This window comes from Prionailurus viverrinus, chromosome B4 (assembly GCF_022837055.1).
Source record: "Prionailurus viverrinus isolate Anna chromosome B4, UM_Priviv_1.0, whole genome shotgun sequence".
Classification (NCBI taxonomy): Eukaryota; Metazoa; Chordata; class Mammalia; order Carnivora; family Felidae; genus Prionailurus; species Prionailurus viverrinus.
In genome coordinates this window covers 61,806,018-61,833,199 of record NC_062567.1, presented here as the reverse complement: position 1 = coordinate 61,833,199, position 27,182 = coordinate 61,806,018, and the positions used below count along the sequence as shown (strand labels likewise).

General features: G+C 38.6%; 1 protein-coding gene across 10 annotated transcripts in view; it reads right to left on the bottom strand.

Moving 5' to 3' along the window:
• FGD4 (FYVE, RhoGEF and PH domain containing 4) overlaps positions 1-27,182 on the bottom strand; it is a 241,470-nt gene that overhangs the window by 145,952 nt on the left and 68,336 nt on the right. The window contains exon 1 of one of the 10 annotated variants that reach the window (XM_047866424.1): positions 23,296-23,450. The exons of 8 other annotated variants lie outside the window; for them this stretch is intronic. In XM_047866424.1, coding sequence (XP_047722380.1) covers positions 23,296-23,305 — 10 coding nt within the window. In that variant the 5' untranslated portion in view covers positions 23,306-23,450. Of the gene's footprint in view, positions 1-1,982; positions 2,127-23,295; positions 23,451-27,182 lie in introns of those variants that run through there. One more of the 10 variants, XM_047866425.1, reaches the window with a different exon arrangement.

The following is a 27,182-nucleotide window of genomic DNA, read 5'->3' as shown; positions in this document are numbered from 1 at the left end:
CTCGGGTGTGCTGGTAGGAATCTCAAGTTCTCTGGGAGTGTCCCAGCCACCAGCCCCTCTTCAGTAATTTAGAAAGTGCAGCCCTAAGTTTCTTGTCAGTGGCTGGCAGAAGAGAGTTTTCAACACATTTGAACACACTCGTGGCTTTATTAATTATTACTCAAAAAACCCAGTAAGGGGTGATAGTAACACATATGCTTATAAGTGAAAATAAATGACCCAAGTGCCTGCCAACACCCATAAAACACTGGGATAAATTCTGACATGAATCCCCACTTAAAGAAAACCAGTCTTAGAACTTTAACTCAGTAACAATAAAAATGGTGAAGAAGTTCACAAACACTAGAGAACTTGAGAAGTGCACAGATTTATCCAGCCCATCGCACCGGTTGAGGTAACCACACCCCAGGCACATGGAGGCTCAAACCCTTCACACTCATTTACTCAAAGCCTCTTCTAGGTTTTTAAGGTAAAGTAACTAAAACAACATGAACACCCTAAAAACAGACACTTTTATATTATTTCATCCCCCCCCAACTTACATTGCTTGTAGGTGTTTTTATGGGTGAAAATTTCACCCCAATAATACAAGATTAGCTTAAAATTTCTTGCACGTGCTCCTAAGGAAAATTTCAGGCAGACAGGCATCTGTTAATTATTGAAAAAGATGCTTTTTAGAGCTAGTATGTATCTCATTTAATTTTTCATAGTAAAAACAATAATACGGTATATAGATCAGTAAATGCAAAAGAATGTAAGAATTTTAAAGTCAACTACACTTAATACCAAGAACCCATAACTAGCAGTCAGGCCTAAAATCCTGTTCTTGAAGTAAGACCAGGAGTCCTTGACCAACACAAGGTTATCTAATTTTATACTATCATTTAAAAAAGAAAACCAAACAAGATTCGGTCTGATAGCAATGACCTTTCCTAGCTCTCTGGGCAGCCAGTGACCCACTGACATGAATGTCTAAGATGACAGCAAAACAGCACAATTAGAAGGACTCATGCTGCATAAGCAAAAAGCTTTTCTTTGCAACCCTTCCTATATCAAATAAAAATGGCAGACCTAGCCAGACTCACAGAGCCCTGGTGCTATGGTTTAAATGACAGAAAAACACAAAAGGAGTATCTAGAGTACAGACAGCACTCTTTTTGTTTCTCACTTTTATATTTTAGGGCACTGTTTTGGGGAAGGGGATACAATGCTGCTTTACAAAGGACAGAGAACTCCCTTGTTTGAGCTACCAACCTCTTATAGCCACACAGAAAAATGTCAGTCATCCATTTGTTAGCACCAAAATCTCCTTCGACTGCTTACAATATGCACCACACATTTTAAGGGGATGTTGAACCAGAAAAACAAAGGAAGCCCTTGAAAAAGAAACCGATCTCCGAGCTTTGCCCCTGCCCTTATCACAGTGCCTGCATGCCTGCCGTTAAAGCACTGTCACATTGTTTCCACATGCTCAGGCCCTTGAAACTTGTGTAAAAGCATTGCAAAATAAAACTGCATCAACATCGCATTTCAAAACATGAGCTAGTAATGGTAGGGCGGTCATGTAGGTTAGAATAATTATTAATTAAATCATAACCTACAAACGCCCCTGACCTGAGACATTTTCTCATTTGACGAACAGGCATAGAACACGTTGTAGCCATGGGCGTATTTCAAAAAGAATATCGGTGTAATTCACTCTTAGAAACCGCTAAAAATGATTGCCTCTTTGCCACTTTCAGGGGTCATAACATAATTTCACAGGCACAAAAAATTTTAACTGATTAAAAAATAATTCATTTTCCCACCAACCGGATATTGTGTAGGCATAATTGAGCTGCTTAAATTCAATACAACAGAAGTGTGTAACGCTGGAGATTTGTTCCAGAAGAGCTTACAGCTCCCTTTCCTTGGACCACATGGAGATACTGCCCCACATCAAACGTAGTACAAACTGGATACACAGTACTAGGGTTACTTACCTTATAAAAGCTGAATTTTTTCCTCTTGATTAGAAGTCACAAATGGTTTAAGTGAAACTCCCTTCATTTGTTCTTCCAGCGAGCCAAATCTAGCTTCCCATTAACCCAGTCCATTGCAGATAATTTCACACAGCACACGCTTCCCAGTTCCCAGCCCAGCAAGGATAATCACATTCCAGCGGGGAGTGAACAGATGGTGGATTCCATGGTAACCAGCCCTCCTAAGGCGATTGGTAGAAGTGTGTGACTACAGCTTATTGGGTAACAATCACTGTCTTTGTGCTCCAGCCTTGCAAATCCTAAAGGAAGCAACATATAGCCACTCACATGCGCAAGGGCTTGCCTAGCAGGTGTTTGGCTATTTAAACAAGGCGATGCAGGCCAATTAAAAGCTTTTCCGCGAATCTACTCCTGGTGATTCAAAGTCCTAACATTTCAGATAGTGCCCACTGCTCATTCAGGGAGAAAGGTCACAAGAGGCTTAACTTGACAAATAGAAAATAACACTTGAAACTTAACTTGAAAATTCAAGATAAAGCATTCTAGAAATCTATGCTGTGGCAGCAAATCATTTTCTGATTTGCAATCCACGTGAGAAGTAAAACTGGTTTTGTATTTAGATTTTTTAAACAAATAGGACTTTTAAAATCTGTAAAACTACCTTAGTTTGAAAATAAGTTTTCAAAACCAGTTGTTTTACAAATGTGCATGCAATAATTTTTTAAAAACTTGTATACATTCATTTTTACTATGTGGATTTCAGGTTGGAGGGATGGCTATTGAATTTAAATTTTCCATTAGAGCCTTACCCAGTTATGGGATGGAAATCTCTTCATTATGTACTCTCTACAGGTTTGTTTCTGCAGCCACAAAAGTTAAATGCTGATTCAGCAGGAAAAGAGCTTTCCGTGAATGGGTGGTACTCATCGAATTAGAGAATAAGTCCTTGAAGGAGTAAAATGGCTGAAAACCAAATACTATTTCACACCAAAACCAACTATGAGAGGTAATGCACAAATCTAAAACAGATAAACTCAAATCACTCCAAAAATCTATCAGAAATAAATTTTTAAAAGGTCAAATAAATAATTAGGATAAGCCTAAGGTGAAAACAAAACAAAACTTGTAAGCTGTGACTAGATGTAGATATATTAATTACCTCCACAGTTATCTCCTATCTTAAATTTACGAGTTCTCTTCCAGGCATGAATATAAACGACACAAATATTGAAAAGAACCAGACAAAATTATTTGCAGATGATATGATTCTACCTGGAGAAAAATCAGAGAAATCAAGTAGGGTATTATTTATAGTACCAGAAGTTCAGTGAAATAGCCAAATATATCAATATAATACCTTTATAAGAGCAAAAAACTATCAGAATACCAATGAAAGGGGATTTCCTAACAACGGCAATGAAAAGTATACAATTCTCGGGAATATTATCAAGAAGTATGTGAGAACTACTTGGGTGGGGGGAAGAATGAACTCTTATCAGAAGGAGTAAAGGAAAACCTAGTATGCTGCTGAATACAAAGATCTATTTTAAAGATGCCCAAATTACCACATAACCTAGTAGTAAAATTTCCAACATACTTTAGAAAATAAATTTAACAAAGTAACTCTGACGTTTACTTGGATTTAAAAAGATGAAAATACCAAAAAAAATTCTATATGAGAAGAGTAATGGGCAAAATAACTATACCAAGTTTTAAAACATGTTATGAATATAATCTATTGATATGGCCCATATGTATAACTTCAGGAAAAACCTCTTTCCCATGGAGTTTCCTACTGAACATCTCTGCTTTGATGTTTAACAGCTATCTCAAACATAAGCTCCCAGACCTGTTCCTCTTGCATCATTCCTTGTTTTTGGAAATGGCAACTCCACTATTCCAAACTCAGGCTAAATGTCTGGGAGCCCATCTCTGACCCTTCTCTGACAACTTCACATCCAACCTGACAGCTCATGCCATGGGCTATTTCTTTCAATCTGGCCACTTCTTACCACCTGGTCTCTTTAATAACTTCCTAATTAAACTCTGCTTCCATCTCACCTCCTACAGGGCTATAAAACCTAAATGGATAATGCCAACTCTCTTCTCAAAACTGACTTTCCTGTTGCACTAAAAACGTCCCATTCTAGAGGCACCTGGATGGCTCAGTCAGTTAAGCGTCCAACTTCAGCTCAGGTCATGATCTCATGGTTCGTGGGTTCAAGCCCTGCATCGGGCTCTGCGCTGACAGCTCAGATCCTGGAGCCTGTTTTGGATTCTGTGTCTCCATCGCTCTCTGCCCTTCCCCTGCTCATTCTCTGTCTCCCTCTCTCTCTCTCAAAAATAAACATTTAAAAAAAAAAAGGTCCCATTCTATGCGATGGCTTAAAAAGCCCTTAATAACCTGGGACCCAACCCCTTTACTCACCGAAATCCTCTCTCCTACAACCCTTTCCTGCCTTCCCCAAGCTCTTCAGGCAGTCTGACAGTTTGTCCTCTCCTCTGCACTTTCTCAGTAATTGGGACTGTGATGGTGTTTACCACAGGCCAGTTATCTGTATGCATCTCCCCTGCCACCAGACTGTGAGCCAGCCCCTCAAAGCCAGGGACTGCCACTCTGGACTCTATGCTCCTAATGCCAGGCAAAGGTCCTTGTGTATAGTGAGCACTTATTAAATCTGCAATGAATAACAGCTTGCTGCAGAATTTTTTAGTCTAGTGCAAATTTAGAGGCAACCTAAGAATCTAATAACAGATGAATGATTACACAAGAATGCGTACAACTTGATAGAATATCATGCAGTTATTAAAAATATGGCCACAAAACCTATGTGGCATAAGGAGAATGTTGATGGCATTTTAATAACAATATACTATTGGGACACCTGGGTGGCTCAGTCGGTTAATCAGCCAACTCTATTTTGGATCAGGACATGATCTCACAGATCATGGGATTGAGCCCCTTGTCAGGCTCTGCACTGACAGTGCAAAGCCTGCTTGGGATTCTCTCTCTCTCTCTCTCTCTCTGTCTCTGTCTCTGTCTCTGTCTCTCTCTCTGTGCCCCTCCCCGACTCATGTGTGTACTCTGTGTGTGTGTGTCTCTCTCTCAAAATAAATAAATAAACATTTAAAAAAGTATATACTCTTTGCTGAGCCCCTAGTAGGTATCAGGTATTGTAATAAGCAGTTCACAATATTTTATTTAAACCTCACAGGGATTATAAAGTAGACCTTACTATCCTCATTTTTTAGGTGTGGAAACAAAGACTCAGAAATTCGGTTCTGTGCCCTCTGTCTCACAGCTAAGATCTGAACTTCATTTGAGACCAAAGCTTGGCTCTAAGTCATTATTGCTACATTATCTTCTGGAAATAAAGGGGAAAAAATAAATACATAACTAAATACTCACTATGAACAACTACATAAAAAAGAAAAGATACTTAGGAACTAAAGCCTAGGGTTACCTACTTCAAAATTCTAAGAGCAGTTGTGAGGAAGGAATATTGGTGATATTTTCCTTTCCTCTGTTTTCCAAAATTCTTGATGTCAAAAATGATTACTCTCTAAAAACAATATTTACTCCTTCTACGCATATTTTTCAATGGTGATTCTACTCTGTTCTTAGGTGGATCTACCAAGTAGTAAGACACAGTAAAAAAACCTAGGAAGAACTTGACTCACAGTTTCTAGAGAATTGATTCCATGGGCATTTACTGAGAAAGAAGAAAAAAATGGCAGATCCCAGAAAGGCACACAAGCGGCAGTGTCCTCTTCAGAGCCATGTGCACCTCTGGGGGTTCTGACATTGTCTACGTGATGGCACCTCCAGCTGCACTGTCCACCAATCTAGTAACAGGGCCTCCAAACGTAAGCATGTGACAAAGAGCCAACAATCCCGTAAAGATTTTCAAGGTGAAAAAGGATTGGAAACAGGCCGGATAATTTATCTTCTTCAAATGCTGGGTGGGCAGCAACACTGCCCAGCATCCGTCATAGTGGCCACTGTGCCGGCAAAGCAGCGATCAAACAGCCTTGTGAGTATTGTTCTGCCTCCCTTGGCTACTGAATGTACCTGGTTGCATCCATCCTTACTCAGCCTTTCTCTTTTTCTTAGCAAGAAGTTTTATCCAGGAAGATGCTGTAAGTCAGAGGTTCCCAAACTCTTTTTTTTTTTTTTCAATATATGAAGTTTATTGTCAAATTGGTTTCCATACAACACCCAGTGCTCATCCCAACAGGTGCCCTCCTCAACACCCATCACCCTCCCTCGCCTCCCTCCCACCCCCCCATCAACCCTCAGTTTGTTCTCAGTTTTTAAGAGTCTCTTATGCTTTGGCTCTCTTCCACTCTAACCTCTTTTTTTTTTTTTTTTTTTTGAATCATGGAGTCCTTAGCCACTTCTCAATAACTTTTTTTTTTCTTAATGTTTATTTATTTTTGAGAGAGACAGAGACAGAATGTGAGTGGGTTAGGGGCAGAGACAGGGAGACACAGAATTCGAAGCAGGCTCCAGGCTCCAAGCTGTCAGCACAGAGCCCGACACGGAGCTCAAACTCATAAACTGTGAGATCATGACCTGAGCTGAAGTCGGACGCTCAACAAACTGAGCCACCCAGGCGCCCCTCTCAGTAACATTTTCATGGCACTCCAGGCCAAGAGAAATCTCTAACAGGCTCATTTATTTTATTTTATTTTAAGTTCACTTATTTTGAGAGCGAGTGTGCACACATGCACACACACAACTTGGGGAGGGGCAGAGAGAGAGGGAGACAGAGAACCCCAGGCAGGCTCTGCATTGTCAGCACAGAGCCCAATGCAGGGCTTGAACTCGCCAACCGTGAGATCATGACCCAAGCTGAAGCCAAGAGTCAGATCCTCAACAGACTGAGCCACCCAGGTGCCCCTAACAGGCTCACTTATTAAGTAATTAGGTATAAACAACTTTGTAACTATTTTTGACCCAGCAACTTACCACCATTTGAAAATGTAACATAAAACAGTTGCAAGAAAAATTAATATTTTTATTCCACTCTGAAATCATTACCATTACTGACTAATGGCATGTAGGTACTGGATGGGTTTTGGTCCTGCAAAACTTCTCACACCACAGGATCATATTAGACCTTGCCATCCTCATTTCTGTTCCACACGGATTTTTACCAGATACTTGCTTATTTATTATCACGATAACCCGCCGAAACCCCAGCTCTGCAAAACTATGATGTCATCAAAAGAAACACAGTACAGTGTAATTCTAAAACAGAACCACCTAGAGCTAATTGTTCCCACAGTGTTTAATAGATGTCCCTGTGTTTCCCTTGAAATTTTAAAATACCCTCCAGGTAGCACCCCACTGAGCTGGTGGCACTGCCCCAGAGCACCTCAGCCTAGGCACATATTTTGTCAATGATGTCTTTAAGCCCTTAGTTCTCGGAGTGCCAGATGATGAAAAGACTCCCTAACTAGAAATTCAGAAGCCTGGACTTACTGCTTAGCCAGTGGTATGACATGGGCAGGTTGTTTTGCCCTATCACGTGTGCTTCAGTCTCAAAATCCCTCAAAAAGTCCCTTATTTTGAGACTAAGGGAGCTAGTGTAGATCATCTCCCAAGTTCCCTTCTGCTCTCAAACACTAAGAATGAATGTTAAAGGAAGGCTCTTCCTCATTCTTACTGGTTTCAGGGGGAACAGAGAAAGGGCTAGAGCAGCCAGGACAAGTATTTATTTTCCAGAAGGAAATTCATACTAAAATTTAGGTGTGCTATGATGAAAGGTTGGAGCATGAGATGTTACTAGGCTACCAGGTGAGGTGGTGGTTACATTCCCCGTAGGGCACACTGTTGAGTGACGCTGACACCAGCACTGCTCTTTCCGTGTGCTGTTTATACTCTTACCCAAACTCCTTCTGGACAAATGGTTTGCATTATGAGGTGACTGGATATTGTCAGGCTGGGAGTGACTATGAAACAGACTCAAATTACCTATCCTGATTGGAGATCAAACTCATCATGTCAGCTTAAGAAGGACCAGACTAAACAACAGGGCTGACCAGGCACAGACACTGAAACACAAAATACAATATTTGTAAACAGGTGATATTTTCTGACATTTACCGAGAATTTTGTATTCTTAACATTCTATAAGATTTGTTTTAAAATTTAACTTTTCTCTTTTGCAACTAGTTTTAAAGACATGATTTAGAAAAGTGTATTTGCAGGGTAAAGAGTGCTTTATAGGCAAAAGAAAACACAATGAAATAAGTGGAACTTTTCTGCCCAGTTTGCAAGGGGTTAAGATGATACAGTAATGAGTCCAGCCTGACATGATGGAAGCAATTTTTTTTTAACTGCCCATCATTCCTCTCTTGTGGTTAGCATTTCAGAGAAGTATTTCCCTTTCTGGGACATGCCCAGGTACCACACTATAAAGAAAACAAAAGTTGAGGAGGGTCAGTCTATGTTAGGGAGGCTTGTATACTAGCCATCTTTCATCAAAGTCCAACCATTAGGACTTGACCTCAGATCTACCAATGCCCCATGGATTTTTTTTAAGTAGGCTCCATACCCAATGTGGGGCTTGAACTGATAACCCTGAGATCAAGAGTTGCATGTTCTACCAACTGAGCCAGCCAAGAACCCCTAAGGGATGTTTTTGATTAAAATTGGAAGGATGATGTCTTAGTCCAGTGTGAATAACAGGATCCAATTCTTCACATCATTAGAGTATCTGTTACTGTCTTCGTTAGGGTAATAAACCCTCTCCTTACAGATCTTTAACACTGACTCTAAAACAGAGGTGGGAGGAAATTATACAAGCATCTGGGTCCTAGTCTGTTGCCATTCACATTCTTCCTTCTTACATTTTTTTTTTCCAGGAAGTGACTCATCTAAATTGGAATCTAGATGTTTTAATTCTTCTTTATTTGTTTAAGAAAATTCCTGAAATATATGAAAGCTGAAGACTCTTTGCAGGGAGTACAATATATACAACATAATATACATTTATGGTAATGTATTAATTAGTAAATGCATTTAAGTTAAATGTTTATGAGACAGTGTGACAAGTGGAAAAAGGGTTAAAAACAAAGACTTATGTAAACAAGACATGGGGCTCCACAATTTGCAAAGTTCCAACCTAAACTCTATAGACAAAAGAGACACTGGTTCCTTTCTCTTGAGGAATCTTCAGCACGTTTGAGAAACAAAGACCTTTACCTCTGGTGCAGGGGCAGGAGCTGGTGAGGAGCTAACAAGATAAAACAGTGATAGATGGAAGGTACTAGGAAAATACTATGGTACTAGGCAAAGATACGCAAATATTCTGTAAAAATGATCAAAATATCAACATTATGAACATTTAAAAAAAATTTTTTTAAACGTTTATTCATTTTTGAGAGACAGAGAGCACAAGCAGGGGGGCGGGCAGAGAGAGAGGGAGACACAGAATCCGAACCAGGCTCCAGGCTCTGAGCTGTCAACACAGAGCCTGACGTGGGGCTCGAACTCACGGCGAGATCATGACCTGAGCCGAACGAAGTCAGACGCCCAAACAACTGAGCCACCTGGTGCCCCTGACATTCTTTTAGAGGCTGAGATTGAGCCAGAATGGAAGGACAACTCAGGTTTGCGCTCGTAAAATTCAATGTTCAACAGTTATTACAGTTCAAAAAATAAATATCCTGAAAGACCAACACATGCAAACCCTTACTACCTTATTTTTGTTTTAACTGGAGTTAGTAGCATACAGTGTAGTATTGGTTTCAGGAGTAGAATTTAGTGATTCATTACTTATATAGAACACCTAGTGCTCATCCCACAAAGTACTCTCCTTAATGCCCATCACCCATTTAGCTCATCCACCCACCCACCTCCCCTCCAGCAACCCAAGTTTGTTCTCTATAGTTAAGAGTCTCTTACGGTTTGCCTCCCTCTCTGTTTTTATCTTACTTTACTTTTCCTTCCCTTCTCCTAATGTTCATCCGTTTTGTTTCTTAAACTCCACAAGTTAAATCATATGGTATTTGTCTTTCTCTGACTTATTTCGCTTAGCATAATACACTCTAATTGCATCCACATTGTTGTAAATGACAAGATTTTGTTATTTTTGATGGCTGAGTAATACTCCATTGTATACCACATCTTCTTTATCCACTCATCAGTCACTGGACATTTTGGCTCTTTCCATACATTGGCTATTATTGATAGCACTGCTATAAACATCGGGGTGCATATGCCTCTTTGAATCAGCACTCCTGTATCCTTGTGGATAAATACCTAGTAGTGCAACTGCTGGATTGTAGGGTAGTTCTATTTTTAATTTTTTGAGGAACCTCCATACTGTTTTTTAGAGTAGCTGCATCAGTTTGCATTCCCACCAGTGGTGCAAAAGAGTTTCCCTTTCTATGCATCTTTGCCAACATCTGTTGTTTCCTGAGCTGTTAATTTTAGCCATTCTGACAGGTGTGAGGTGGTATCTCATTATGGTTTTAATTTGTATTTCTCTGATGATGAGTGATGTGAAGCATCTTTTCATGTGTCTGTTAGCCATGGATGTCTTCTTTGGAAAAGTGTGTATTCATGTCTTCTGCCCATTTCTTCACTGGATTGTTTTTTGGGTGTTGAGTTTGATAAATTCTTTATAGATTTTAGATACTAACCTGATATCATTTGTAAATATCTCCTCCCATTCCACTGGTTGTCTTTTAGTGTTAACTGTTTTGTTCACTGTGCAGCAGCTTTTTATCTTGATGAGGTCCCAGTAGTTCATTTGTGCTTTTGTTTCCCTTGCCTCTGGATATATGCCTACTAAGTTGCTGTGGCCTAGGTCAAAGAGATTGCTGCCTGTTTTTTCCTCTAGGATTCTGATGGCTTCCTGTCTTAAATTTAGGACTTTCATCCATTTTTAATTTATTTTTGCATATGGTGTTCCAGTTTTATTCTTCTGCATGTAGCTGTCCAGTTTTCCCAACATCATTTGATGGAGAGACTTTTTTCCATTGGATATTCTTTCCTGTTTTGTCAAGGATTAGTTGGCTATACATTTCTCCATCAAGGATATTAGCCATGGGTCTTTCATATATGGTCTTTATGATGTTGAAGTATGTTCCTTCCATACCTACTTTCTTGAAGGTTTTTATGAAGAAAGAATGCTGTATGTAGTCAAATGTTTTTTCTGCATCTATTGAGAGGATCATATATTTCTTATCCTTTCCTTTATTAATGTGGTATATCATGTTGACTTATTTGTGGATATTGAACCATCCCTGCAGCCCAGGAATAAATCTTACTTGATCATGGTGAATATTTCTTTTAAAATATTATTGGATTCAATTTGCTAGTATCTTGTTGAGTATTTTTGCATCCATGTTCATCAGGGAAATTGGTCTGTAACTCTCCTTTTTAGGGGGTCTTTGTCTGGTTTTGGGATCAAGGTAATACTGGCTTCATAGAATGAATTTGGAAGTTTTCCTTTCATTTCTATTTTTTTGGAACAGTTTCAAAAGAATACCTTTAAATGTTTGGTAGAATTCCCCTGGGAAGTCATGCTCCCAGGCTCTGGACTCCTGTTTGTTGGGAGATTTTTGATTACTGATTCAATTTCTTTACTGGTTATGGATCTGTTCAAAGCTTCTATTTCTTCCTGTTTCAGTTTTGGTAGTTTACATGTTTCTAGGAATTTGTTCATCTCTTCCAGAGTGCCCAATTTGTATTTCTATGGTATTGGTTGTGATCTCTCCTCTTTCATTCATGATTTTATTTATTTGGGTCCTTTTTCTTTCTGGTAAGTCTGGCTGGGGGTTATCAATTTTATTAATTCCTTCAAAGAAGCAACTCCTAGTTTTGTTTATCTGTTCCACTATTTTTTGATATTGATATCATTGATTTCTGCTCTAAATCTTTATTATTTCCCATTTTCTTCTGGTTTTGGGCTTTATATGCTGTTCTTTTGCCAGCTCCTTTAGGTGTAAGGTTGGGTTATATATTTGAAATATTTCTTCTTTCTTTAGGAAGGCCAGGATTGCTATGTATTTCCCTCTTATGAACACCTTTGCTGCATCCCAAAGGTTTTGGACTGTCATGCTTTCATTTTCATTGGCTGCCGTGTACTTTTTTATTTCCTCTTTAATTTCTTTTTTTTTAATGTTTATTTTTGAGAGAAAGCATGAGCGGGGAAGGGGCAGAGAGTGGCAGGGGTAGTAGTATTGGGACAGCAGAGAGCCCAATGTGGGGCTCGAACTCACAAACCACAAGATCATGACCTGAGCTGAAGCTGGATGCTTAACTTACTGAGCCACCCAGGTGCCTTGGTGTCTTTAATTTCTTGGTTAACCCATTCATTCTTTAGTAGGATGTTCTTTAACCTCCAAATATTTGTGGTCTTTTTTTCCTGTGGTGATTTCAAGTTTCATAGCGTTGTGGTCTGAAAATATGCACAGTATGATCTTAATCTTTTTGTACTTGTTGAGGGCTGATTTGTGACCCAGTATGTCATCTATTCTGGAAAATGTTTCATGTGCACTGGAGAAGAATGTGTATTCCGCTGCTTTTGGATGAAATGTTCTGAATATATCTGTTAAGTGTCCATCTGGTCTAGTGTGACATTCAAAGCCATTGTTTCCTTGTTGATTTTTCTGCTTAGATGATGTGTCCATTGCTGTAAGTGGGGTGATAAAGTCCCCTACTATTATTACCAATGAGTTTATGTTTGTTATTAATTGATTTATATATTTGGATGCTCACAACTTGGGGGCACCGCTACTACTTAGATCAAATTTACACAAAACTGTTGAGCTTAAGTTCTACAGGGTTTTCTTTGTTAGGAGAGAAAGCAAATTCAGCAAAAATAATCAACTGAACCCTTACTATTGAAACCTAGGGATTATTTATGGCCTCTCATCTGGTCTTATAAAATCAACTCTCTCTACCTAACCTTACATTTCTACTCCAAGTCCAAACCCCAGAAAGAGGAAAGTCTTGAAAAGAGTAGCCAGGCTGTGTGGGCAAGAATCCTTTAAGACTAGGACTGAGGTGTACTCCATTGTGAACATTTGAAGGTGACCGTATCTGCTCTGTGTATGGCAGGGTATGTATGCGGCAAGAGGGACATAATGGTGTATTCTGAAAATTTTCATCTTCCCTATAAATTATATATAAATGCCCTGGGTTCTTTTCTGAGGTAACCAGAGGATAATCAGTTGAATATGGGGACAAATCATGGTTAGTTAATGCTGTGAATATAGATTGCCAAACTCTTGGCAGGATGGGAAATACTTATAGAATTTTTTGTCCTACAACTTTTTGGGGGGGTGACTTCTCAGCTATAACCTGGGATTTGAGGCATGCATCTAAGAAACAGGCATAATATTTGGTACCTTTCTTTCAAGAAGATCAAGATTACATAGGTGAACTCTCTTTGAATACTTGGATAACTATATAGCTGTAAGAAGTTTTAAACATGTTTAAAAGTGTGGTGGTGGGACATAAATGCACGTAAAACAACTGTTTACTCTGTGAGCCAAGGATAGCAAAGGATGACTTCCTGTCATGAAAAACCACCAATGAAATTTCTTTTAAAATAAAAAACAAAAACAAAAGCAAAAAAACCCTCTTAGCTCCATTCATATTTTTGTCAAGCTGTCTAATCTTGTTCCTGTCTTTCTTGTTCATACTTCTCAAAAGGTGGGAACTCTACAGTCATGGCCTCCACTTCCTCAGCTCACCTCTGTCTGACCAACATACACCAGACTCTGCTCCCTCCAAGACTAGCAGAGACATCCCAGGTGCCATACCCACAGGTCACTGTTCAGTTCTTGTATCCCTGGACTTCCCTGGGTGCATCTGACTGTGCTGACCTCATTCTTCTTTGGCATTCCTTCTTCCTGTATTGCCTCACAATCAACTCTCCCGGTTCTGCGGGGGTCTCTCCAGCAACTCCTTTCCTCTTCTCATCAGCATCTCCTTCCCTACTTTTTCCCTCCTCAGCCACATCCAATCCATCAGGTAAGACCCATAAATGTTCACTAAATAAATATTCATAAACACATCACAAGTAAATGTGTTTAGACATTATACAACAATTCATTGGCAAAACATGAAGTTATCAGTTCAAACATGGAACCCCATTAACAGATTAAAAGCTTTTAATCTTTATATGTGAGAAAACAAGGTAAATGATATCTTACTGAACATATAGCTGGAGGTAGGTCCAAGTAAAGACCTTACCATTCCTCGTAAGCTAGTCTGCCCAACAGGTGTGTAGGAATTTAAATACTTCCCTGTCAAGTTCTGATGTCAAACCTCATTCCTGTTTCAGGTCCTCCGCACTTGCCCTTCCCTCTGTTTAGAACATTTCCCCAAATTTTCCTCTTGCTTCCATAACACACTTCATTAGAGTCTGTGCTTAGATGCCATTTCTTCAAGTATCTCTTTGCTTCCTCACAACCCCTTGAGACTTCCTATCTATTCCAGCACCTTGGTCCTTTTGTCGTTTAATAGCACTTATTCCTGCCCAACATTAAATTTTTTCCCCCACTCATTTTGTTGTCTGCCTCCCACCCTAGAAGGTAAATTCCATGAATAAGGGAATTTTGTTTTATTTACTAAGGAATCCCCAGTATCTGGCCCAAAGCAGGTGCTCACTAAATCTTTGTTGAAAAATGAACAGAAGAAAAAACAGTAGGGAATGAATAAAGACAATGTAAGTGTGGGCTCCACCACTGTTACCTACCCAGGTAGTGACCACGGTGCCAGGTCACAGACACATCTGAGTGAATGGGCACAGAAATACATGATAAGTTTCTGAAGCAAGTCAAGCAGCAAGTACACTTGCTAGTCTTGAGGAACAAGCAGGCAGGAAGTCTATGGCCCAGGACTAATGAACTTGACTCATCAGGATACCACACTTTCTCCAGGACAAAAGAGTAAGTCTCAAAGGGAAGATGGTGGGCAGTCCAGGAGATAAGGGATCTTATAGAGGTCACGGATATTCTAGATGCTTTCTGGGGGAAAAGTGAACAAGAGATGTCTGACTTAGCAAAAATGTAAATCAAGGGAAAATTTTTTAAACTTTCTTCTTGGCACTCTTCTCTATTCCTTTGCTCTTCTACGGGGTGGGTGGACAGTGACACGTGACTTTACGCTAGCTCTCCATTTTCCCTATTTATGATCCAGATTTTACCTCATGACCTAAACCTGGCAGTCATGTAAATCCTAACACTATTCCAATGTGATCACGCAATGGTGTTTTCCTCTTGAAAACAGAAGTACAGTTAGCCAACCTGGGAGCCCAAAATAGCTAGTCAGTTCATAAGCCCCAGTTATATTTTCTTCACTTGTCTCCACCTTCACTGATTTGTCACTCACTGGACAGCAGGGATGTCTGTGTTTACAGCAGCACCAGCTTTATACCTTTTCTAATGCTAGAAAAAATGCAGACTCCCATGCTCAAAGTTGTTTTGTTTTCTTTTGTTTCATTTTGAGAGAGAGAGAGAGGGAGTGAGAGAGAGGGTGAGTGGAAGCAGGAGAGAGGAATGGGGAGGGGAGGGGGAGAGGGAGAGACAGAAGGAGTGAGGGAGGGAGGGAGAGTAGGAGAGAGGGAGAGAAGGATAGAGGGAGAGAAGAAAAGAAGGAGAGGAGAGAAGGAGAGAGGGAGGGAAGTCATGATCTCACAGTTTGTGGGTTCAAGCCCCGCGTCAGGCTCTGTGATGACAGCTCAGAGCCTGGAGCCTGCTTTGGATTCTGTCTCTCTCTCTCGCTGCCCCTCCCCTGCTTGCACTCTGTCTCTCTCTCAAAAATAAACATTAAATTTTTTAGTAAAAAATTAAAAATAAATTTTAGAAATGGGCGTGTAGGTGGCTCAGTAGGTTGGGTGTCAAACTCCTGGATTTGGCTCAGGTGGTGATCTTGCGCTTAGTGGGATCAAGCCCTCTGTCAGGCTCTGCACGGATGGCTCAGAGCCTGCTTGTAATTCTCTCTCTCTCTCTCTCTCTCTCTCTCTCTCTCTCTTCCCCTCCCCCTCTCACACTCTGTCTCCCTCTCTAACTAAATAAATTTTTAAAAATGTTTAAAAATTTTTAATAAAAAAATTAGAAATAAAATTAAAATCACCTATAAAACAATCCGGTAGATATAATCGTGGTTAACGTTTTGATGCATTTCCTTTAAAACTTTTGCATAATATGTATCAGGATTGGCATTATTCTAAACATTGTGCTCTTTAAAGATTTTTTTTTTCAACGTTTATTTATTTTTGGGACAGAGAGAGACAGAGCATGAACGGGGGAGGGGCAGAGAGAGAGGGAGACACAGAATCAGAAACAGGCTCCAGGCTCTCAGCCATCAGCCCAGAGCCCGACGCGGGGCTCGAACTCACAGACCGCGAGATCGTGACCTGGCTGAAGTCGGACGCTTAACCGACTGCGCCACCCAGGCGCCCCTAAACATTGTGCTCTTTAAGTAATTTTATGAAATTGTGGCACCTAGGTGGCTCAGTCAGTTGAGCATTTGACTTTGGTTCAGGTCATGATCTTGCAGTTCAGTTCTTGAGTTTAAGCTCCACGTCGGGCTCACTGCTGTCAGTGCAGGGCCTGCTTCAGATCCTCTGGCCCCCTCTTTCTACCCCTCCCCTGTTTGTGCTCTCTCAAAAATAAACATTAAAAAAATAAATTTTATGAATTTATTTCTAAAGAAGAGTTTGCTTCAGTTTTTTCTCAATTATGCCAGGGTAGATGGGGTTTAAAAGATGATTTTGATATGTAATTGAGGTATTTAACATTTTATAGGGGTTGGTAATGCTCAAGGACATAATTTCTCTAAGAGTCCAATAAATATGAGCACAGCCATTTCAAATTTCCTCACATAAACAAAACTTTCCACCCAACAAGAGTTGGCTCCTGATTCAAAGGAGACTTATTTTCAGCTGATGTACCATTTTCTCCTGCAGGTTGAGCTGATTTATTGTTCAGAGTCACTATCTGCCTTTCTAATAAGGTTTCTAATAGCCTCTTAAATGCTGTTCACTTTGGAGGATTTTCAACTATTAGCTGAATAATGCCTCATGCTAGATGAAACTCATGAATTTTAAGAAGCAATTGGGGTGCCACAATTTGGTTCTTTCTTTAAAAACTGGCGATACAGTGTTCAACAGAACTGTAATGCCAGAAAACACACACACATTGCCCTCATAAGATTCCCCTCTCCCCCATGCCACCCCACCCCAAATTGCCTTTGCTAGGGAGAGGATCAATGTCATTTTTCATTTAACTCATGTAAAACCACAGGATTTATGGTTTTAAAGCATCATGTCTGGGAACAATACAGCCCACACTTACTTAACACCCAACATGATTTATATGATCACCAAGGAAACCCTGAGACCTTCCTAATCATATATAGTTTCACAAACACAAGAAATTTAAGTGTTTTCATTTCAGTAGGGTGTACACATTTTCTGAAATGAACTACAAGATCAAAATTCCTTACCAAAGAAAGAAAATAAAAAGCTGTTAGATTTCTCAAGGGAAGAAACTTCCCTACCTTAGTACCATGTCATCCAATCAATTCTATTTAAGAAACATTTATCAGGAATGTTATGTCACATGCAGATAATAAAAAGGGGTTCGAAAGCTATTCCTTGCCCTCACAGACGTCACAGTCTAACATACTGGTTCTTAAAATGTGGCTCCTGGGCCAGCAGCATCATGGTATTCTCTGTTAGAAAACTTTTAATTGCCAACTCCATTTCTTTAGTAGACTGAAGGGCTAGTCAAATTTCTATTTCTTCATGGTTTATTCAGTTTGTCTTCCAAAGAAATGTGTCTGTTTTATCTAAGTTGTTCATAGTAACCACTTATTATCCTTTTAGTGTTGGTAACAATCCTGATATTGGAATAGTCTCATTCTTGATCAGTCTCAACAGGGACTTATCAATCTTACTATTACTTCAAGGAAGCATTTTATTTTCTCTATTGTCTGTTCTCTAGTGCATATTTTTCACTTTTATATTTTTTATGCCTTTCTTTCTATTTACTTTTGGTTTAATTTCCTCACTTTCTAAATTCTTCAGGTAGAAGCTCAGATCATTGATTCTAAAACTTCTTTTCTAATGTAAGCATATAAAGCTGCATATATTTTTCCAGTTTTATAGTTTTTTAATGGCAGAAGAGTATTACAATACCAATTATTCCATCATGGCCAGGACCAAAATTCTTTCATGGAACTCCTTCTTAGTGCTTACTTAAAAATCAAATTAAGAACCAATGTGGGTGGGGGCTGTGCTAAATTGGTGATAGGCAGACATTGTTGGGATGAGCACAGGGTGTTATATATAAGTGATAAATCACTGGGTTCTAATCCCAAAACCAATACTACACTATGTGCTAACTAACTTGAATTTAAATTAAAAACAACAACAACAACAACAACAAAATAGGGGCACCTGCATGGCTCAGTCAGTTAAGCAACCGATTCTTTATTTTGGCTAAGGTTATGATCTCATGGTTGGTGGGAAAGAGCCCCAAGTTGAGCTGTGCACTGACAGCATGGAGCCTGCTTGGGATACTCTCTCTTCCTCTCTCTCTGCCCCTCCCCTCTTGCTCATACACATGCTCTTGCTGTCTCTCAAAATAAATAAGTAAACTTAAAAAAAAAAAGAACCAAAGAAATAAACCAAATGAGGGGGAAATAGGTCCCCACTATGGTGAACACGTAAGTTTATTGAGCACATACAGAACTCATCAGAGAGTACAGCTGAAGAACTGTGTTTTCAGTGAATAATTCCTCTGATACTTGCTTTCAATCCAGTGAGAAGAGCTATAATCCAAACGTCCATAATTTTCAGTGTAAAGAAACTCATGGGAAAAGTGCAGCTAGGCAGATTTTGCCTCAAAAACTCACATACACACGACCTGCACCCAGCAATGCAAACCACTTCCTTTTCCTTCCCCTGCAGGGATGTAAACCCCAACAGCTGCCATTCCATTAATAAAAACCTTTGCAGGACTGGTAAATTCTCAACTCTTTCCTACAATGTGTACAGAGCACTATACTAGGTGAGATGCGATGAAATACAAAGCATAATCCATGCTTGAGACAATTTAAGGAAAACAACAAAAAGAATTTGGGGTGGTTTGGATTCTGTAAATGTCAAATGTCAGAATTCTCAGTCAAAACTGTACCACAAAATTGCCAATGAGATACAGTGAGCAAAGGACAGTTTTTTCGGTAAATGGTGCTAAGTCCAATTGATATCTACATGGCACAAAAAATAAATCTTGACCCCCACCACACATCTTTTACAAACATCCATTTCAGAGCAATCATAGACCTAAATGTGAAAGGTAAAACAATTATAAACAAATAAACAATATGCTTCTATAAATACTGTAGGAAATCATCTTTACTACCTTCAGATAGGCAAAGGCTTTTAAAAAGAACACAGAAGCCTAACTTTAAAGGATAGAACTGAAATTGAGCATTGCTCATGAAAGGACACCAGTAAGTATAAAAAAGAAAGCATTACAGGAAAAATAAGTATTTATAAGTGAGTGCTCAAAGAACTAGTATTCAGAATACATAAAGAATGCAGACCAAAAAAACAAACAAAAAAAAGACAATCCAATTTTTTTTTTTAAATGGGCAAAAATCTTGATTGGGAACTTCACCAAAGAAGGTCTCCAATAAGCATATAAAAATGATTAACCATCAGAGATATGTGAATTAAAATCACAAAATGATACCACTGGACACCTGTCACATGGCTAAAATTTTTTAAAACCTACGGAGAATACTGGCAAAGAAGTGGAACACCCAGAATATTCACACACTACAACCAGTATGGAAAACTTTTAGGCTAACATCTCCTAAAGTTTAACGGATGCCTACCCCATGACCCAATAATTCCACCAAAAGACACGTACAAAATGTTCATAGCACCATTCATCATAATAGTCAATGCCCGTCAATGGCAAAATGGAAATAAACTACTAATCACAATGAACAAAATTACTGCTACAGTGTGCAATGGATTGGCCACAAGCTTTGGAAATGAATGATCTTGGACATGAATTTCAGTTTACCATGTAGGACTAAATATGTAGATATGAGTACAAAACCTCAAAAATCTGCTTTCTCCATCTGAAAAACAGGGTCATAACCATCTTACAAGACAATTCTGAGGATTAGAAATAATGTGCCTATAAAGCAAAGCACTATGTCTAATAGGTGTTCAGTAAACAGTAAGACTGGGATTTAGGCAACAACACTTCTATCACTCAGGATCAATACCAGTCTTTTTTATACATAAACTCTTTTCCTGTAAAGATAATGTTCCACCTGACCTGCCAAACCAATTTGTAGCATTGCCAACTCAGTCATCGGTGAAACTATACAAGAACCAGGTCATGGCATTTTATTATTCAGCTACTTTATAAACCCACATGCAATTGCAGCTGTCAGTACTAATGCCAGAGGATCAAATGAGTTGGAAAGATTAAACAAATGGGCAGGAGAAATGCCAACAAGTGTATAAACTGGATAGGAGTCCAACTGGTTCAGTTACAAAGTTGATCCTTAGAGAACACTAAGTGCACTGTATGCACTCTGAAGAGAAGCACGTGCAGGTTATAATGCCCAAAAAACAAAAGAATGAAAATGGGGACAAAAGTCCCTTATTATTACTATGGTTGTGAGCGTAATCCTGAGTCTTCTTTAGTCTTAAAAATAAGTCTATTCATACTTGTCGTTAGAGAATAAAACATATAGTCCTGTAGTAAATCTCACTTTGACTTCTTTTTAATATAAAATATGTATATATGTGTGTGTGTGTGTATAAGATCTGGTATTTCGTAGCAACCAGATCCTAAATTTTAAAGTTATAATAAATATTAGGAGAAATGGCTATTTCTAAGTATAACACATAGTCAGTAATATTTTACTCACTTATAAAGAAAAGTCAGGATATTAACTTGTATTACCATCTAAACTAGTAAGGGGAAGGCAGAGGCAGGGCAAAGAAAAAAAATCTTCTGAAATCTTGAAATCAAATTAAAACATTTTTTTATTTTATTTATTTTTAGAGAGAGAGAGAGAGCACAAGTGGGAGAGAAGGTAAGAGGGAGAGAGGGAGAGAGGGAGAGAGAGAGAGAAAGAGGGAGAGAAACTCAAGCAGGCTCCACGCTCAGCACAAAGCGCGACACAGGGCTTGATCCTATGACACTGTGATCATAACATGAGCTGAAATAAAGAGTTGGATGCTTAACTGACTGAGCCACCCAGGTGCTGCTTGAAATCAAATTTGCTGATCCAAAATAACTCCTTGAAGAGTAAGGCTCCAAACTTTTATATTTTGACTTTATATTCATACACCCTAGCTAGTTCTAGTCTATTAAAATTAATTATTATGCCTATTAAGTTTTAAAAGTAAGATATAGTTAAGAAATTATGAGTATTTCAAAGTACTCTAAACTCAGTTCTATTCATTCCACAAGAAAGGTCAGTAGTCCATCTTGGTGCAAGTCAGTGACATAGGGGCTCTATACAATGGGAATGAAGAACAAGAAGCTTTTTCTTTCTTCTGTGGCTGAATTACAGGGAGAATCCCAGTCCATTTCTAACCTAGTAAAACAAAGAAAAACTTTGGCCAAAGCCTTGTGAATCTGTTTTTTTCCCAGGCACCATATTTTTATAGCCCATGCTTGATTTATTTTGTTGCATGGATCTAGTTTTCCATTTACATGAGGTTGTACATAGAAGAACCAACCTTAGTTAGGGGAGTCCTCTTTCAGTTTTCTTCAATGAACCATTTATTTGCAAAAGTTCTACAAATTCCACTCCAGTTTATTTCTCTAAATAAAGCAATGCCCCCCACCTTTGAAAAACAGCAAGTGCATAGACTGCCTGACACACAGAAGTAAAAGTTTAAAAAAATGTGAGATCCATAAGTTTAAGCCAGCATTGCACCCAACACATTTGTTTAAAATCCTAATTCAGTGTTTTTCCTTAAAATTCTAAGGTCAGGCTATATGATAAATCAAGAATATAAGTACAGTGAGATTTCCCCCACCCCAGGCACTTTGCAAGATAGTCTTTAATTAAATATGATGGTGTCCTCACTTATTTATAATCCAAAATATTGAAAAAAATTTAAATATCTAACAATAGAGGACATGTTAACTAAAGTAATACTTTTTAACAGAATCACACAACTATTGAATTTTTACTAAGAATTTTTAGTAACATGAGATAATTCCATGTTACATGGGAGGGGATCCACATAAAATAGGACCCCAACTGGGGCACCTGGGTGGTGGCTCAGTCGGTTAAGCGACCAACATCGGCTCTGGTCATCATCTCACGGTTCATGAATCAAGCCCCATGTCGGGCTCTGTGCTGACAGCTCAGAGTCCAGAGCCTGCTTCAGATTCTGTGTCTCCTTCTCTCTCTATTCCTCCCCTGCTTGTGCTCGGTCTCTCTCTCTCTCTCTCTCTCTCAAAAATAAATAAAGATTTTTTAAAAATTAAAAAAATAAAAATAGGACCCCAACTCTGTAAAACAGATACAAAGAAACATACATCAAAATGTTGGCAATAGTTACACCTAGATGTTTATTTTCTTTCTTATCAAGAAAAATCTGTTTAAAATTGTTTTTCTGAACAAACACATTTACTTAAAGTGGCTTTTCAGTTAACTACAAAAGACCAGGAGAACATTATAGCCCCAATGACAGAAGGATCTAGTAAACTGGACTTCAGATCCTAGTATGTAATTTCAAGAAATCCTTAAACTTGCACATTGCCAATGTACTTTGCTAATGTTTTAGTAGTAGAGAGAATTTTATTCCCAAATAACTGATGACTAAGAGAATATTAAGTACACAAATAAGTTCTAAGAAATTGACTAAAGTATAGTTTTTCTGTATTAGAAACCAAAGAAGGCAAGAAATGGAAATTAGAAATAGAAGGAAAAAGCTTAACATAAAAAGTCTCAGATCAGAAAGGTCAACAGTTTCACTCAAAGCACAGCTTACATTCACCACTCTCAGAGAACATTGCTATGCCATGAATCCTACAGAGAAAGGCCATTACCTCAAGGAATCACATATGGACCATAAAGTACATTATGTCCTAAAACCACACCACAAAACCATTCTAAACAAGAGCTGTGATAATTTCAGTAGTGAAAAAATGACTTATCATTTAATAGTAATCAAAAAGACAAAAACCAGTTACTTCATCTACTCACCTACTTTGTATATTCAAAACTTCACGTTTTTAACCTGAGATACCTCGGAAATAGAAATTGCAAAAATAAAATACTCACAGCCCCCCATAAAGGATCTTTTTCCAACAACATCCAGTGCTGCCTTTTATTCTTCTGATCAATCATACTTATTTCCTGCTTGTGGAGGAATTATTTGTATCTATAATTTATGGGTAAAACCTACAGGTCTGTATTTAGACACCAGACACGCACACATCCTCCATTTGACATGAAGAACTAACTAATGGGAAGTGCAGAACTAGGTTTCATAACTCTTCTAGCACTGATGCAGTTTCAAAGACCTACGCAAGTACGGCATTTCAAAATTCCATGAAGGTATTTCAAAATGCAGTGAGAGAGCTCTTCAATACTATGGTGGAATGGGAAGGATGGGCCCAAGGACATGTGACTTTACTGTAGTTACAGCCTTTAGATTTAAAACAGACTATCCTTTAAAAATAGGTTTTAAAAGGTCTTAGAAATTGTTTTCATATTCATTAGAAGTCATAAGAAATGTCAAATAGCGAAAGACAGTGAAAGGGTGTTTAAGCTCTCTGCCTCTCTGGAGCAAAAGACCCTTCTATTCCTTTCCTAGGTCACCTAACAATCCCAAATAACTTCATAAAAGCATCAGGATTTTAAAGGAGATAAGGGGCAGGGGGCGGTACCTAGATGGCTCAGCTGGTTGACAATCCAACTCTTCATTTCGGCTCAGGTCACAATCTCAGTTTGCAGCTTCGAGCCCCACGATGGGCTCTGTGCTGACAGCATGGAGCCTGCTTGGGATTCATTCATTCATTCATTCATTCATTCATTCATTCATTCTCTCTCTCTCTCCACCTCCCCTCTCTCTGCTCCTCCCCCTATTTGCTCGTGTGCACTGTCTCTGTCTCAAAATAAACTGTAACAAATAAAAAATAAAGAAGGAAAGTTGCGAATGAGCAAATTTCTCATCCTTGCCACGTTTATAAGGGAAAATTACTGAAGTCCATGCTTTACTTCATAATTCACACAGACATCTCAAACACCCAGGGGCGGCGCCTGGATGGCTCAGTTGGTTAAGTGTCCGACTTCGGCTCAGGTCATGATCTCGCAGTTTGTGAGTTCAAGCCCCGCACTGGGCTCTGTGCTGACAGCTCCCAGCCTGGAGCCTGCTTCAGATTCTGTGTCTCCCTCTCTGCCCTCCCCCACTCACACTTTGTCTCTGTCTTTCTCAAAAATAAACAAACATCAGAAAAAATTTAAAAACACCTAATTATTTACTACAACATGAGTTCAGCATTTACATAATAATCCCAATGTTAATTTCCGTTTCATGTGCTATTTAGATGTTGTTGTCAGCATCAAAGTCTAACACCAAGACTAAGTTCACTTTGCAATATCACTTTTTCAAACTACTATGTGTCTGAAAGAATGACAAACTGAAAATAGTAGATTACCTTAAAGAATTTGATAATACTTGAGGAAATTTTGATGCATAGAAAAAGCATTTAATGTAGCTTATGAATCAACAAGTGCAATCATGGAGGAAACTACTTGGCAAAATACATTAAAATCACAAAGTCTTAGAAATTTAGAAATCCTCTCATTATATGGATGAGAAAACTGAGGCCAAGGGTGCTAAGGTAGGTGTAGACATACTGACATCAGGGAGACAAGCTATAAACATTCCAGATCTTCTTACAGACTTTTTAAAGTACATTTCTGAATTAGTTCTTTCTCAAACATGCTGTTTTCTGGTGTACTTTCAAGGAGTGGTGATTTTCAGGGCAAGTCACGTACTGGCAACAATCTCTTGCTGTCAGTGAATATTATTATCAGCTTTGAAAGCTGATCTCTATGAAGTGAAAGATAAAGAGAAATGGCATGTTCATACAGTAGTGGTGGTATCCAACTGAGGACGAATGCTTTGCAAACGTCACCGATCCAAGCCACCCTCCCCACCCAGATCAGCCAAGGGTTGGGGTGTCCTCTGCAGAGTCAGGGTAGGTTTGCACAGGAAGTGTTGGTGTATGTACTCAGTCTTGGGTGATGAAGTCAAATGAGGATGTCAGCATTTTTGGTTCCCTTCAAACTGACCACATGCCAGTGAACTATTGCCTAAAATTGCAACCGTCCTCCTCCGCTACATTACCAAGGCCGGAAGGGTCCTAATGAGTATGGTGGCTCTGGTTCTTGACCTTTTTTTTTTTTCAATGTTTTTAGCAGAGTAGTAAGCAAAGAAAAAAGAAAATTCGTACAAAATATTTTCTGATAATTTGACCTTGTATAATGAATATTTTTTATAATTAATCTTTATAATTAAGCCTTCTCATTATTGTTCACTTCAGATATTATGTGGCTATAGTTGTAGAAATGGGTTGCAAAAATTGCACTGAAATAACATTTCTCTCATAAATGTGTGGGTTTTTTTTTTCAGTTTGGCTGTTTATATTTTATAAAAACAGATTTATGTGTCTTGGCTTTAAATCAAGTGATTTTGATCAATTTAGTCATACTCTAGATACTAATTAAATTTGAAAGTGGCTTTAGAAACCATGATTATCAACCAATGTGTTATAAAGCTAAAATTAGTACCCTACCTCCAAAAAACATTATGGGGCTAAAAATAAATCTTTAGAAAAGCAAAAAGAGCTATTTATTTGCTCCTAACACCATCATCCAATGCCATGTCTTGATAAAATAAAAATTATCATCAGTAACTACAGCTGTATACTTATGTGTCCTTCTCATAACGACCATAACAAAGATGTCAGGGGCCCCATTTTACAGATCGTAAAAGTGGAAAATAATGGTAAGCAGCTCCCAGAAGAACTGTGATTCAGACCCTGCGTTGTTTAACTTCAAAACCTGGTCTCTAAAATCCAAACGTCTGCTTAGTCTCCCAGAGACTTCTTGAAATTATTAAGCTGGTACAAACTAAGAAAACTTTTTACCCTGTCTGCGCTTTCTTGTATTTAACTCCAAGCTCAAAACCTAAAACTGTTCATACCTGGTAAACTTCCCCTTCCTACTTCATGTGACCTTTTCATAACCAAATTCCCCAAAACTTTTTTTTTAATCTACTTGGAAGCCAATATTTGACCAATGATCCTACAAAAGTAGGATCATTATGAATAATTCACCCCATAGCCCACCCAAGCAATAGTCGGTTTTATCTTAGTTTGATTATTGGTCATGAAAATGGGAAGAGCACATTTGTCACTTTCTCAAGGTCACTTTGAGCTAGAAATATAATTCTGGTTTAAGGTCTGGTTGCTAAACCACGCTTCCTCTGCAATAGCGAGCTACCATTGGTAGACTGGTCGCTAAGAAATGAAAAACAACAAGTATGAGATATTTCAAATATTTATTTATTTATTTATTTATTTTTTGCTGATCTCTTTCCTCTACTTGTCCCTCCTCTATATTTTTCCCATTTCATATATATTTTATATTGTGATTATGGGAAGAAACTCCAACTGCTTTGGCAAATAAGGAAAAAGCTTATTCCTATTTCAAACATGAAGCAAAGTTTCATTTCCTTTTATTAAAATATGGTATATAGCCTCAAAAAGTATGACATTTTCAAAAAGCATCATGTTAAATCCATTTCTTCTATTTAAATTTTATTGGTACAGACCATTATCTTTTGACTTATAACTTTAAGACAGTTCACTAAGAAACACGTAGCTACTGACACATATGGGAATTGGCACCGTAGAGGATCTGGTCTGAACTCACACCGCCAACTGAATTTCTGTGGTGATGGATGTGTTCTGTATTTGTGCTATATAATAAGGTAGCCACGTGAGCACTTGAAACAAGTAACCAGGGAATTAAGTTAACATCATTTTAGTGCATTTAAATTTTAATTTTAAAAGCAACCAGTGGCTGACGGACAGCTTAGGCCTAAGGTCTGGCTATCTTTTTTTTTTAACTTTTTATTTTGAATTATTATAGACTCA